The sequence below is a fragment of the Vicia villosa genome, unplaced genomic scaffold (genome assembly GCF_029867415.1).
Source record: "Vicia villosa cultivar HV-30 ecotype Madison, WI unplaced genomic scaffold, Vvil1.0 ctg.000966F_1_1, whole genome shotgun sequence".
In the NCBI taxonomy this organism is placed as follows: Eukaryota; Viridiplantae; Streptophyta; class Magnoliopsida; order Fabales; family Fabaceae; genus Vicia; species Vicia villosa.
In genome coordinates this window covers 640,556-657,333 of record NW_026705434.1, presented here as the reverse complement: position 1 = coordinate 657,333, position 16,778 = coordinate 640,556, and the positions used below count along the sequence as shown (strand labels likewise).

The 16,778-nt window shown below is 33.9% G+C and overlaps 1 protein-coding gene across 1 annotated transcript; it reads left to right on the top strand.

Annotated features, from left to right (window-relative positions):
* Positions 1-15,984: 15,984 nt before the first annotated feature.
* Positions 15,985-16,518, top strand: LOC131632567 (secreted RxLR effector protein 161-like). Its single transcript, XM_058903307.1, has one exon. The coding sequence runs from the start codon at positions 15,985-15,987 to the stop codon at positions 16,516-16,518; it is 534 nt and encodes a 177-aa protein (XP_058759290.1).
* Positions 16,519-16,778: the final 260 nt, after the last annotated feature.

Genomic DNA, 16,778 nt, shown 5'->3' with positions numbered 1-16,778 from the left:
AACTATATCATATGGATCATTTTATTGCATCATGGTATAGTTCATTACGTTAGCTTTCCAACGCTTCGAACGGCGCCTAAAACGGAGTTACTGATCAAAAGTTACATCATTTCAAAGTTTGGAAAAAGCTCTGCAAAACAGGGTTCGCGGCGCGAACTGAGCGAATTCAAAAATTCCTAACTTTCTGCCAGACAGTTCGCGGCGCCAACAGAGGTTCGCGGCGCGAACTGGCGATTTCAGAAACCCCCAAAACACAGAAAACAGCATACGAAACCCATCCCAAAACCCCTAAACTCAACCCAATCAAGCTGAAAACACCAACCATCATGAACAACAATGGAATACATGTTATAAACACAAATACAACACATATTATGGATCTTCTAACATCATAACAATCATCAAACATCAATTAAAACACATTTCAAATCATGAATTTACACATTTGTTCATAAACCCTAACATCTCTACACACAACTTCCATGGAGAATAACATACAATCTAATCCACCATATACATCATCATGTCAACCCTTAGAGAGTAAGAACCCCACCCTTACCTTATCAAAAGCTTCATCTTCATCAATGGAGTTCTTCCTCTCTTCATGCCATAACTTTCTTCTCTTCCTCTCTTCTTTCTCTTCTTTCTCTTCTTTTCCACAAAATGAGTTATGAGGTTTAATCTCTAAAACCCTAACTCTTACTATCTTTTCTCACTAATGGGCTTAACCCATAACCCATCCATTGTGTTATATTTGTTTCACTTAGGCCCAATTCATAATCTCTCTTTAATTACTCAATTAATCCAATTAACATACAACATAACCGAATATTATTTCCAATAATATTCCACATTTGCCATCGATCCACAACTTTAACAATACTAACTCGCAATTGTACTTCTCCGACTAATCCGACTAATTAATCTGACCATAAACTTAACTGTTCAAATCAACATATTAATCCATTACGTTTGTAGAATAATACCGATAAACCTCGACTTCAACTAATTCCAATGAATAAATCCTCGATTAATCTAATTAAATAATTAATTAGATTCGGGGTGTTACACAATGCGTATGTCTCTACGCACGAGCTGAAATAGAGAGTCACCGGTGATAGGTCAAAACCGGTGCGAATAGAAAAAAAAAACTATCATTGAAGGATTCACCATGAACCGACGACTTAGTCGTGGATAAGTAATACTATTGATTTTATTTATGATTTTGTTGATAATAATATTGTGGAAATTTATATTTGTCCCTATTCATTATCAAAAGAGGTATTTATTGAGAGACTAACAAACATCGGTAGATTATTTTTAAGGGTCATGCTAACGAGTGTCCCCGGGGCACTCTTTAAGGATACTAAATAAAGAAAATATTTTTTACAAAAGTCAATATTTCAAATTCCAATGCATTTTCAATGCATTAAATACACGCATTTTAAAAAAAACTTACCACTTTAATCACTTAAAGAGTGTCCCAGGGGCACTCATTAGCATTTCCCTATTTTTAATTAGGTGGTTTTCGATCCTCAATAAAGACAAACCTTTGTAGTGGGTTAACTGAATGCATTCTAAGTTTTATAGAATAACAACTTATTATTCAGCTTTAAAAGATAAATTTCAGCCTCTTGTCTATTTACAATAATTATTTAGAATTTTTTATTCCTTTTCTTAATATATTGATATGTTTAACATAAAAAATTTCAATGCATTTAAGATTTCAATCCTCAAGAGCTAAAAATCACTTAAGACATATTCAAGATTCATCTCAGATGCATTCGCTATTCTCGGCCACTTATTCCATTGTTTATCACTACATGTCATTTGTTGAATTAGTGGCCAACCGATACAATTTAGCGATTTTCTAACAAAAAAACAACTTATCTTTTTATCAATCGTCAAAATGAATAGTAATCGACATTTAAGGTTCAGTGACCGATATATTTTTAGAAACAACATACAAAATTAATTTTTAATTTAAATATTAAAGATATTATTATAAATAGTAATGAATGTAAAAAAAAATTGAAAATTTATTGAATTGAAGACCATTGCAATATATCTAGAATTAAAAGACGATAGGGCAATTTAATTTTAAGTGTCAACACAATAACTAAAATGACATTTGTTTAAGATTTTTGAATATAATTTTGATAAAGAATTATTCAGGTGCAATATACCCCGGCACTTTACATCTACACTGGTTGCCAATACACTTTGGTATTTTAGGTTTCCGGCACATATTTTTATGACAATCCGAATCTCTAGAACAATGTCTACCACGCCATGCTGTAAGGCAAAAACACAATAAAATAATTTAAATTATATTTTTAAATTTTTGTGTATAAAAAAATTTAAGAAAAAATAAAATTGACTTACATTCAACATTTGTTGTAGAAAGAAATTGAAAAAGAAGAATAATCATAACATAAATAAACTTCACACTTGTAGCCATAATTGCCCTTTTGTAATTGTTCCCTTTGCATGTAACAAATGGTTTTATCACTAAGTTAGTATAATGTCCAACCTCTACTTGCATCATAAAATAATTTTTAACTCTAATGGAATTGCAAATACTACTTCCTAAAATAATAATTAATATTAAATACCCCTTTGGCGTATTAATTTATTGTGTATGCCTCTTTAGCACACTTAGTAAATATGTCAAGTTAAAAAGTAAATTTCTTTTAAATTTATGGCTTTTTAAGATAGGAAAAAAAAAACAAAATATGAATTATGTTTTTGGATTGCACGTATTGTTGGTCTATTAGTGTAGAATTTTTCATAAAATATATCTTAGTGTTTCTTTAGGCACTACCTTTAAGTATTTCATGTTATAAAATCTTCTTTAAGTATGTGTGTTTTACCAATAACAACTTTCTCAGCCTCCTCTTCTTATTATCTCTTTTGACTTCTATTTTTTATCCTAGTCAACCTTCACCCCTTAGGAATGAGTCTATTCCACTCGTTTGGAGTAGTTCGACTCTTTTTAAGGTTGATTGCGTTCTGCTAGAAACTTCTCGTTGAGGTTGTAGGATACAAGCTCTCCTTCCATTAAAGGAGCCAAGAGTGAAGAAGAAGATGTAACAGAATCGGTTACACCATGAAGAAAAGGGAATACAACAGTGAAGCAAATTGAAATTATCTTCATTGATTGTAAAGAGTAAAGGTACAAGGTATATATACAAGATAAGAAGCAGACCTATAGAAGCTGTACAAGTGGCACTAAGCTATTGGTTAATAATAATATCATCTAAGCTATATACAACTATATGATAATTTAATATCCCCCCTCAAGTTGGACTGTGGATGCTGCATAGTCCCAACTTGGTTAACATAACAGATAAAGCCGGTAAGTGGAGGGGCTTGGTGAACATGTCTGCTACTTGTGCAGAGGTAGAAATAGGCAAGAGATGAAGAAGCTTAGACTGGATTTTTTCTCGAATAACATGGCAATCAATCTCTATATGCTTGCTTCGTTCATGGAAAGTTGGATTGTGAGCCAAGTAAATGGCTGACTTGCTATCACAGAAAACTGCAGCAGTCTGAGAAAGATTGAGTTGGAAATCATGTAGAATATAGTGGAGCCATTGTAGCTCACAAGATAGAGAAGCTAATGCCTTATACTCAGCCTCAGTGGAGGACCTGGAAACAATGTTTTGCTTCTTACTTTTCCAACATAAAAGAGAGGTACCTAACAAGATACAATACCCTGTGACAGATCTACGTGTGTCTGGACATCGAGCCCAGTCAGAATCAGCAAAGGCAGAAATTTTCAGAGGACTGGTAGCAGAGTAGAAAATGCCCTTAGCTGGAACTGATTTTAGGTATCTTAGGACTCGAATGGCAGCATGATAATGAGGCATAAGGGGTTTTGAGACATATTGACTTAGGTGTTGTACAGCAAAAGATATATCTGGCCGTGAGTTGGTAAGATATATCAATCTTCCAATCAATCTTCTATAGATGGTAGGATCCTCCATAGGTTGGCCATCAGTGACTGAGAGCTTAGCAGATGGATCAAAAGGAACTGCAGATGGTTTAGCAGCCAACAATCCACTATCTTCAAGCAACTCTAAAGTGTACTTCCTTTGATTAAGTAAGATGCCTCTAGTGGATCGAGCAACTTCAAAACCAAGAAAATATCTCAATTGTCCAAGATCCTTTATCTTGAAAGTCTTATGCAACATCTGCTTCACATGGCTAATCTCAGTCAAAGAAGTGCCTGCTAACACAATATCATCAACATATACTAACGATGCAGTAAAGTCAGATTTGGATACTTTAGTATAGAGAGAATAATCAGCTTGGGACTGACTGTAGCCAATGGAAATGAGAAATGATTAGAGCATAGAGTACCATTGTCTACTAGCTTGCTTAAGACCATAAAGGGATTTATGTAATCTGCAAACCTGAGAAGAATTAGAAGAATGCAGCCCAGGAGGAAGAGACATATAGACTTCTTCATGAAGATCTCCATGAAGGAAGGCATTATTCACATCTAATTGTTCTAAATGCCAACCTTTAATAGCTGCCACAACCAATAGAATCCTAACAGTAGATATTTAGGCCACTGGAGAAAAAGTGTCAAAATAATCTACTCCTTCCAATTGTGTATATCCCTTGGCCACTAGTCTGGCCTTGTATCTCTCTATGCTACCATCAGCCTTGTACTTCACTTTATACACCCATCTGCAGCTAATAGGTTGCTTACCAGAAGGGAGATCAACAACATCCCATGTATGATTTTCTGCAAGGGCCTGTAACTCAGCATCCATGGCATGCTTCCAACAATCAAGCTTAATGGCTTGGTTATAAGTCCTAGGTTCAATGTTAGAAGAAATAGAGCAACAGAAATGCTTATAAGATGGAGAGCAGTTATGATATGATATTACATCAGATAATGGATGGACAATATGATTATCATTAAGTGACAATGCAGAATTAGTATTAGCAGTGAGATAACAATGATAATCTGCTAAATGACTTGGAGGATGGGAGACTCTAGTAGAGTGTCTTAAAGTAACAGGAGGATCATGGTTTATAGGCTGGGAGGGAGAGAGAGAGAGAGAGCTAGTATTAGCAGGTGAAAGGGAATTTCCAGCAGGTAATGGAGAATTGTTGGGAGATAAAGCATTGGTACCTGGAGTAAGGGAAGGACCAATGGAAAAAGGAGAGATGGGGTTGGCAGAACTGGTAGTACTAGGAGAGAGAGATAAAGGTAAAGAATTGGCAGAATTATTAGGTTGAACAGCTGGAATAGAAGTGGGATCAGAGGTACTTGTGGATGTAGGAGAGTTAAGAGATATATCAGTAGTACTTGTAGGAGAGCAGGGTAAAGGAAAGTCCTCATAGGCAGGGAGGCTAGGAATGGATGTGTTAGAGTTGGTAGAAATGTGTGGTTGAGAGTGTTTGAAGGGAAAGTAATTTTCATAAAAAATGACATTCCTGGAAACAAATATGTTGCGACTATGCAAATCATACAGTATGTAACCCTTTGTGCCATCTTTAAAACCAAGAAAAACTAATTACATATTCAGGCCTAACTCAACCCTACAAAACCGGCTTGTAGGGTGAGGATTGTCCCCACTTATAAGGACATGTTCAGGCCATATATTGTCCGATGTGGGACTCTTAACACACCCCCTCACGCCAAGGACTAGACAACTGGAGCGTGGAAATAAATGGTGGGTGGCCCGATAGCGGAAACCATAGAAGGTGGCCCACCGGATCTTAAACGAGGCTCTGGATACCATGTTGAGGTTGTAGGATACAAGCTCTCCTTCCATTGAAGGAGCCAAGAGTGAAGAAGAAGATGTAACAGACTCGGTTACACCATGAAGAAAAGGGAATGCAACAGTGAAGCAAATTGAAATTATCTTCATTGATTGTAAAGAGTAAAGGTACAAGGTATATATACAAGATAAGAAGCAGACCTATAGAAGCTGTACAAGTGGCACTGAGCTATTGGTTAATAATAATATCATCTAAGCTATATACAACTGTATGATAATTTAATACTTCTCCATGATAGATTCTCTTGTTTAAATAATACTACTCAGAAAATTAAATTTAGAGAAGATAGTTTTGCGTCACTTATCACCAAAATTTCCTCACAAATTGATTTAGTGATAGATTTAATCACATGTCTAAATTTGTATCGAAATTTAGGCTCGTAAAATTTAAGGTTAAATTATCTCTTGTGTCCTTTAAGTTATTTTAATTGTATAGTCTTTTATATATTTTTTTTGTTACATATGTGTCCTTTATGTTAACTAACGTCTGCACCGTTGATCTTTTTTCTGTTTTATTAATTTTATTTTAACTTCTAAAATTCATATTAAATTCGTTTTTGCTCCAAAAATTATGAAACAATTCCTAAAAATATATTTTTTCTCATTTTACACTTTGTGTAATTTTATGAGAATTTTATTTTTTGTTTTACTATTTTTCTTTATTTTCTTCTTTTGCATGCATTTTAATTAGTTTAAAATATTTTTCTGAATTAAAAAATTTTGAAAAATTTAATTATATAATCCTATGATGGTCTCTGACCTATGTTAAGTGACATATCAGTATCTTTAGTATCACTTCAGCATTTTTGGAAAGGATTTGGGAAAAAGATCAACGATGCAGGCGTTAGTTAACCTAAAGGACTCACACGTAGAAAAAAAATATAAAGGACTAATTTATTACAATTAAATAACTTAAAGGATTCTGGAGGTAATTTAGCCAAAATTTAATGACATAATTTAATGGACATGAAATAAATCCGTCACTAAATTTATTCTTCCTTCAAATTTATATTTCCGTCACTAAATAATGGACATAATTTAAAACTTATATTTCCGTCACTATTTATTTGTAAGGGTTTTGGCAGTCACAAATGTGAGATAGAAACTATTTAGTGACAATATTTGTTTCCGTCACTAAATCAATGGTATTAATATTATTAATTTTCTTCCTAATTTCATCCATGATTATTAATAATGCAAATATATTTCCTATTTTAAACAAAATTTAAAAAATCAGTATAATTTAAAAAAAACACACTTTTTAAATTGTATTTATGAATATCATAAGTGATGTGTAAAATGATAAGTCTAGGCAAATAGAACTTAAACATTCTTTCATGAGAAAATTGATAAATGGATGCAATCATTTACTAAACCACTAGTCAGAGATTTAGTAAAGACTACCTCAAGAGGTATGAGATTGAAAATACTTTAATAAGAGTTCTAACAAAAATATCAACCTAATTTGAATCTAAGAAAATCTTAACATAAGATTCAATGGGTAAAAACAAGTCGTTGATTTGGATTTTCTGCAACATTAAGTGACAATGTTAACTATTACATATTGAATATTGATTTTTTTAAGCTCTTAATGATGTTCAATATCGAGAATATGTATCTCAAGACAAATAGATAAAATATGAACTTCACCTATGTAAATTTCCAGATTGATGTTATCTCAAAATGAGAGTTAGAGTTTATGTTTCATGAAAAATTCACGAAAAAGGAAAAACACATGGCCATAAATAGTGCTAGGCGAGAAACTTAGTGGAAGAACCATTAAAGAATGTGTGTAGAGAAACGTCGGTCTTATCACAAGGGATAACGGTCTAAAAGCATTGTTACCTAACATTTTGATTAGACTTTTTGTTGTTCTTACTAAGGTTAAGTTTAAAATTGAAAGATACTTAACTGTATTAACATTCTTTGTTTCCTTTTTTTTATGGAATTGATTTTGTCATTATTAGAACAAATGGGAGATTGTTGTAATTAATAATAATTAATCATTATGGGTGTGTTCAAAAATTACAAGAAAATATGCAAAAAAATTGTTTTTGGATTCTGAATTAGGCAACCCTTGTGAATTGTTGTAGTACACACTTTATATTCTGAATTCGGAAAAAGCAACACTTCTGAAGTATTGTTGTAGGCGAAACAGTGTATCATTTGATAAAAGTGTTACTGTAGACGAAGCAGTGCAACATTTGGTAAATGTGTTGCTGTAGGCGAAATAGTGCAACTTTTGGTAAAAAAAAGTGTTGCTAAAAGTGCATGTTTCATCAAGGGTCGCAACTTTGTGAGACAACACCACTTTAGCCTATAAATTGATCATTTCAGAGTCAGAAAAATACATTAGAAACGTCTATCCTCTTCAGAAAAAAATACGGATTTCATCATATTTACATTTGAGTTTTCATTGGTCTTGTGCAAACTCGAGTATAGGCTAAATTATCTTGAGTATTCCTGCATACAAACTCTATGATAATTTAAGAGTGCTTTAAATACTATAAAAAAGTGATTTGTTCACGATTTTATCCGCGGTCCATTTAATTTTACAATCAATTTTCAAACATTCATTGCTTATTAAAAAAATGTGTGAAAGGAGAAGAGGTCCTAATTCATAAAATTAATAAAAAGAATTGATTTGGCTTGATTTGTTATAATGCTTAAAAAAATCACAAAAATGGCGTTTTTAATTTTTAATTTCTTAATACCATATAGTAAAGTTTAATGCAAACACGCTACTCTAGTCTTTTATGTAAATTATAAATTTTATTTTCATAGTATTTGGTCTAAGAAGTACTAGTATTAGAAAATGGTCATAAATAAAATATAAACATTTCCATTTATCCAACATCATAACAATGATGGGCTTTTTATTTACTCTATTGAAGAATTATATATGACTTTGAAATATGTTATATACAGTCTCTCTTTGTAGCCTGTAGAGGTCATATTAAGAAATGACAACATTTTTTTATAGAAATAAAGAATAATATATATTTCCAAAAAAATAGTGATTACATCGCAGATTCAGCTATCTAGACCAAAACCTCCAACTCTTCCTCACCTATATCAATAAGAGGCTAGCAACATGCTGCATGAGTTTAGCTCTCATCCATAATTTGTACACTAACGTATCAATAATCTCTTGTCCTATGTTTATGCCATTTACAATATTTCCATATACCGTATCATTTCTATATTTCCAGCACATATACACAGCTTCAGCAAAAACTTCCTTCAACATTCTAGCCTTCCAATGTCTTCCTTTACTAGTCTCAATCACCCACGCAAGTTCTTGTTGCCACATACCATTATCATGAATAATCTGCATCCTGTGGAGGACAAATTTTTAGATCTTGTGCATTTCTTGACACTGAACTAATAGGTTGTTGAGATATTATTAGGATTTGTTTAGATATTATTGAGATTAATATTATTAATATAATATCTAATCAAATTTAATCTAATAATATTAAATATAATCTAAGTTGTGTAAGCCCAAGCTCAATCAGGGTTGTATAGAAATAGTCATAGTCTGCATCATTATTTGTACAATTCAATTCAATAGTATAATCCTTATTTCCTTTATTCTCTCTATTCTCGCATTACTAAAATTGCCTCACGCACTAACAAATTGGTATTAGCTAGTGCTTCCGGTTAGTGTTCTTGAGAACTTCACGTTAGAGAATGTGTTTCCAGGGAGCGTGAATCAATCGTTGCAAAGATGAATAATACTAATGGCATTCCGAATTCGCTTCCAATGATTGACGAAAAAAATTGAATATGATGGAGAAAACAAATTCAATCCTTGTTTGGCTTTCATGAAACCCTAGAAGTGGTTACCGACGGCGTTCCTGCGCTTACTATAAATTCATAAGACGCACAAAAAATAGCCCACAACGAAGCCAAGAAGAAGGATTGCAAGGCTGCATATTGCATTCAAACGGCGGTTGATTATGCAAATTTCGATAGAATCTCTCATGCTGAATCAGCGAATGAGAAATGGGATATACTTGTCAAATATTATGAAGGAGGTGAGAATTTTAAGTTTGTCAAACTACAGACCTTGCATCAACAATATGAATTGTTATCGATGGGAGAAGACGAAAAGGTTGCAGAGTATGTGTTAAAGGTGCAGAAACTTGTCCATCTCATGAAGGGTTGTGGTGAAACTCTAACTAGTAAGATGATAGTCGAGAAGGTAATGTGTATGTTAACCTCTCACTTTGATCACGCTATCGTAGCTATTCAAGAATCCAATCAACTTGGAACCCTAAAATTAAAAGATTTGGTTGGTTCGTTGGAAGCGCATGAGATTAGGATTTTCGAAAGGAAAGGAGTTCAAGATTCGATACAAGCTTTGTAGGCTCAGTCATGGAAGAATGTTGGTTCCAACAAATTTAAGGGCAAAGTCGACAAGACTTAGGGCATGAAGCCTTGGTTGAACTCTCACAAATAGCAGGTCGAAGATAGAACTTCTTAATCCTCGAAAGGAGGAGGAGGAAATTAGCGAAAGGACAAAGAAGATAAGAAAGGCAATGATTATGTCTATACATTGTGTATACATTGTTGGTACAGGAAAGACAATGAATCGACCAAAGGCAAGGATGAAGGAGTGAAACTTTCACACCAAGATTCAGATGATTCTAAAGGTATGGTGGTTATGGCTGCAATTGCAGATAACCATGTCGAATCCAAGATTTGGTTCCTCGATTCAGGATATTCGAGTCACATGAGTGGTCAAGAGGTGCGGTTGGTAGATTTCAATGAATCGAAGTAGAGAAAGGTAAAACTTGTTGATAATAGTTTGTTGCAAGCAAAAGGTACTAGCAACAGAGTTTTTCACATGAGCAATGGAGGGAAAGATACGATCAAAGATGTGTTCTATGTACCTGGTATTAAGTGCAGCCTGCTAAGTGTTGGACAACTAGTCGAGAGAGGTTTCTCAGTTGTCATAAAAGATAGTGTTTTAAAATTGTTTGACACCCAGAACAATTTGGTTTTGAAATCTCCTCTCTCGAAGATTAGGTGGTTTAGGACCATGATCAGTTCGACCGAAGTACAATGTCTAAAAACTATTATCGACCATAAGGATAGTTGGTTGTGGCATTTGAGGTTTGGAAATTTGAACTTTCGATCACTCAATCAACTAATTACTCAAGATATGGTTACTAGTATTCCAAGTCTTGAGATGCCTAACAAATTCAGTGAAGGTGGTTTAGTCGAAAAGCAATCCAGAAATTCTTTTGCTTCGACTATGCCAATGAGATCATCCTGCATACTTGAAGCGGTACACTGAAATGTATGTGGTCTATTAGAAGAACATACCTTTGGTGGAAATGAATATTTTGTTTTGTTTGTCGATGAGTTTAGTCGAAAGTTGTGGCTCTATGTGGTCAAAAGAAAGGACGAAGTATTTGACATCTTTAATAGATTCAAGATACTTGTCGAAAAATACAGTGAGAAGAAGATCAAAGTTTTGAGAACAGATGGAGGTGGCGAATACACATCCAAGATGTTCAAAGAATTGTGTCGAACATGGTGTTCGTCATGAGGTAACTACTCCTTATACACCTCAATATAATGTTATTGCCGAAAGAAGAAACAGGACCATATAGGATATGGCGAGATGCATGCTAAAGTAGAGGAATATGCCAAAGTCCTTATGGGGTGAAGCTGTTTTGACTGCAGTTTATATCCTAAACAGGTGCCCTACCAAGAAGTTGAAGAATAAGGTTCCTGAAGAAGTGTGGAGTGGAAAACGACCATCAGTGAGTCATCTAAAGGTGTTTGGATCTATGTGTTACAAGCATGTTTTTGATGCAAGAAGAAGGAAGCTTGATGACAAGAGTGAACCTATGATTTTGGTAGGATATCATAAGACTGATGCATACAGGCTATTCAATCCAGTTGATGCAAAGATTGTGTTGAATCGAGATAATGTGGTTGATGAAAATTCTGCCTAGGATTGGAATTGGAGTAATTTAATCAACAAGACATTGATGAGCTCTGACTTTGAAGAAGCAACTGTTGAAGTCGAATTTGATGCAATTGTCGAAACTCCAGTCAAAGTCGAAGCAGTTGCCAATATTCCTGACACAGTCGAAGTCGAAGAGGGTGTGGCTGATACAAGCCAAAGACCTCAAAGAACTCATACTCTTCCAGCAAGACTTCAAAACTATGAAGTGGCCGGTGATGATGAAGTCACACCAGATGGAGAATTAGTTCATTTTTCTTTACTTGCAGGTGATGAACCAATCAACTATAGCGAGGCCTTAAAGATTCAACAGTGGAAGTTAGCTACAGTCGAAGAGTTACAGGCAATCGAAAAAAACAACACATGGGAGTTAGTCAAATTGCCAGCACATAAAAAAGCTATTGACTTAAATTGGGTGTTCAAACTGAAACACAATACTGATGGGACGATAGTAAGAAATAAAGAAAGATTAGTAGCTTGAGGATTTCTTCAAAGAGCAAGACTCGACTAGTCTGAAGTATTTGCTCCAGTAGAAAGATTGGAGACTGTTTGTGTAACACCCCTTTTCTAACCCCAAATATAACATATTATTCACAGAGTAAAGTATGCATACAATCAAAGAGGCGTCACATTTTATTTTCATCACAATGAAAACCTAGAACAAACATACGAACTTGCACTAATCATATCGTAACACATTTTGAAAATTTCATGCCTTTATAAAATATGCATATCGCACGCAGAAGAATTATAACTCTAAACATTTCAATGAATATATCTCATACTATATTCATCTACCGAACTCAATTAACATATCCAATTATGCTAAACCAAATCAAATCTAGGCAACATAGCCGTCAACAACATATCCAAAGTATCGATTCAAAATACATTCAAAATAGCAATATCCAAACATAAGCATAAGTCAAATAAAAACCCCAAAGTGTTACATGATCAGAGCATATCACTCGCTACCTAATCAAACAACAAACTCAGGAACTCCTCGGCTAAATCCTCGGACAAGCTACTACTCGTCGGAACTTGCACGATGTCACGATGAACATCATTCAAACAGAAGGGTGAGAATTCAAATTATTATAGATAAACATAATAATGGAAAATGAAAAACACGGCAAGAATACATTTCACAATTCATCACTCTTCTCAAAACAAACGTTCATACACCATATATCAATTATCACACAAAGCAATCACATCGATACAAAATCAATCACATAGCACACAATGTGACTCGAATGTAATAAATGTGACTCAATGCATGTGGTACCATGTGAACCCAAAGTTTCACCGCTTTCCGATTCAATATCTAGAATCTAAGCCACGCTTCCGATCCGGACAAGACCAAAGCCACCATTGTGAACCCAAGTTTCACCGCTACCGATTCTACCTCTAGAATCCAAGCCAACATGTGAACCCAAAGTTTCACCACCTCTATTTCCGATCGAGGATCAAGGTCAACCATGTGAACCCAAAGTTTCACCTCTTATATTTCAAAGCCACTATGTATGCATGTGCAACAAGACTCACAATATATGCAAGTAAGATTATCACATAATCTTAACATGCCGCATACCACAATAATTCGCACAATTCGAATTATCCACCAAACGTTGCACAACATGCATACATCATCAATAAAGCATACACATAACATTTATCAATCACAATAACATATAACATACAAGCCAATCGATTTCATTCTCAACAATTCCCCAAAACAACATATACATTTACTAAATCTAAGCATCATGTATACATACAATTATCAAAACATATGCAATTAAGAATTATCCATATAATCTTAACATTCAAGCATATTACAAAAATTCAACTAATTGAATTATTCCACCACCGTACAAAACACATTTATCATACGACAATTACAACAATGCATAACAATTAGCATTCATCGTTTACAAATATCACAATTAACACATGGTACGAAATACCAATACATGTTATCCAAAATTAACATTAATCCATGACATACACCATTACATGTCATTTACACTATCACATAATGATTCAGTTATCAAGTAATTATTCTCCACAACTGCATTTAAATAGCATACATTCACTCACACACCTCATGAATATCATACCACATAACATATCAAGAAATATTATTCATAATTTATCGATTCATAACTCACATATACATAATTTCATGTTACTCACACAACAACATCATAATTAATTCAATAAGTGCCAACCAATTCTATCCTAACACATAGATAATAACATTGGCTTCCTAACGGTTCAAACGGCACATAAAAGGAGTTACAGATCAAAAATATGACATGACACGGTTAATTCAACTTCTTAATAAAAGAATATTATTGTCAATTCATCACAAGGCATGGCTCATACAGTCCAAATACGTATAACTAATTGCATGTAGCATACAACATCATTATCAATTCATACTGATCAAACACATACAAAAAGTATAATTTATATTAAATAATTGTCTAATGATTCTCAATCCATTTTATAAGATAGGAATTTATTTTATCTTTCCAACGGTCCAAACGGCGCGTCAAACGGACACCCGAGTCAAAAGTTATGTCTTTTTGAAGTTTTGAAACAATTCGGTACAATGGAACCCGGTTCCTTAAATATGGGAACCGGTTCCCATCCCCAAAAATGCAATTTTTGCGCAACAGAACATCCGGGAACTCGGTTCCTCCAACTGGGAACCGGTTCCTACTGTTGCAGAACCAAAAAATGTTGTATTTTTCTGCTACGAATCCTTTTGATTCTCAACCCAAATATCCTAAGTTTCCACAACAAATCAACACCATTCATGGAACAAGTTATACACATGTTTTAACTATCAAAACACAATATTTCCATCCTCTAATTTCACTTCAATTCATCATTGAATATTAGTTTTAGGTCACAACTCTAACCACCCAAAATCTCATAAAACAAAATAGTGAAGATCGAAAACTTATAATCATACATGTAAGGATTCATAAATCATAGTTCTACCATGGGTTATCCACATAACAATACAAAACATGATTAATCACCCAATTTCATGGTTCATACATAAACTCTAACATTTCCAAATCCAAGAAATTGAAAGAATAGAGATTATACACAAAACATACATACAACATTACCCAATCATGTAAACTATATTAATTTGGATTCTAACCCTTACCTTTTGATTTTAATCCACCCTCTTCAAGAATCTACAATCCTCTCCTCTTTCTCTTTTATGCTCTCTTCTCCTCTCCCTTCTATTCTTCTTACCAAAGTTATGAAAAATGAAAGAATGACCTAACTCTTTCCTACTATCTCTTTTCTCTAATTTGGGCTTAACCCATAACCCCACTTAGAGTCTTATTTCTACCACTTAGGCCCAATAACATATTATCTCATAATATTTCTATTAACCCAAATAGCACAGATACACATATAATTAAGTATTAAAAACACCAAATAATCTAACTAATATAATAGCTAATAAAATAGCTAATAAAATCGGGATGTTATAGTTTGACTAGTGGTAGCATTGGCATGCAGTCGAGGCTAGTAGATATTTCATTTAGATGTGAAATCAGCGTTTCTTAATGGTATTTTAGATAAAGAGGTCTATGTCACACAACCTCCAAGGTTTGTGATTCAGAAGGCGAGTAAAGTATATAAGTTGCACAAAGCACTATAAGGTCTCAAGCAGGTAGCTATGGCATAAAACAAGAAGATCGACTCATACTTAATCAAATTAGGATTTGTCAGATGCAAATCTGAGTATGGTGTCTATGCTCAAGTTGTGGCACAAATTATAATAATCATCTACTTATATGTCAATGACTTACTGGTAACTGGAAATATCTTGGAGAACTTGTCGAAGTTTAAAGAGCTGATGATGAAGGAATTTGAAATGTCGGATCTGGGAAAGTTGTCTTATTTCCTAGGCATGGAATTTAAAATGTCGAAGAAAGGCATGGTGCTACATCAAAGGAAGTATGTCAAAGAGATACTAAAAAGATTTAGAATGGATGATTCGAATCTTGCATCCTCACTTGTCGAAAAAACTTAAAGTTGGAGAAGCATGGAGAGGAAGACAAAGTCGATGTAACTTTGTTCAAGCAAATTGTGGGATATTTGAGGTATATGTGAAAAAGTTGACCTGATATAGGTTTTGCTGTCGGAGTAGTGAGCAGATACATGAGTGAACCAAGAGTGTCACACATGAAGGCTGCAAGAAGAACTCTAAGATACTTAAAAGGATCGATAGAGTATGGAATTCAATTTCGACGAAATTATGAAGACAAAGAAGCAATAATAACTTGTTTTTCAGATGCTGATTGGTGTGGAGATAAGGAAGATCAAAGATGCACAACTGATGAATATTTCTTTCAAGTATTTGGTGCTCCAGTTTCATGGTGTTCGAAGAAAAATCCTGTGGTGGCATTATCATCATGTGAAGATGAATATATAGCAGGATCCTATAATGCATGTCAAGCAATTTGGATTAGATCGGTACTTGAAGAAATGGAGGTAAAAGTAAAGAAACCTCTTATGTTGCAAATTGACAACAAGTCAGCCATAAATCTGGTGAAGAATCCAGTTTTGCATGGAAGGAGTAAGTATATCAAAGCTAGATTTCACTTCCAAAGGGAAAAGGTAAATCGAGGTGAACTTGAACTTAGACATTGCTTGAATGAAGCACCGTTGGCCGACATTTTTACAAAGGATTGAAGATCGGAAGATTCCTAAATTTAAGAAAGAAATTAAGAATAATTCAGATTGATTACTTTTAGAGTTGTTCGACAACTTGGATTATAAGGGGTATGTTGAGATATTATTGAGATTTGTTGAGATATTATTAGGATTGCAATTATTAATATGATATCAAACAAATCAAATATAATAATATAAAATATAATCCAAGTTGTGTAAGCCCAAGCCCAATCAAGATTGTATATAAATAGTCATAGTCGGTATCATTATTTGTACAA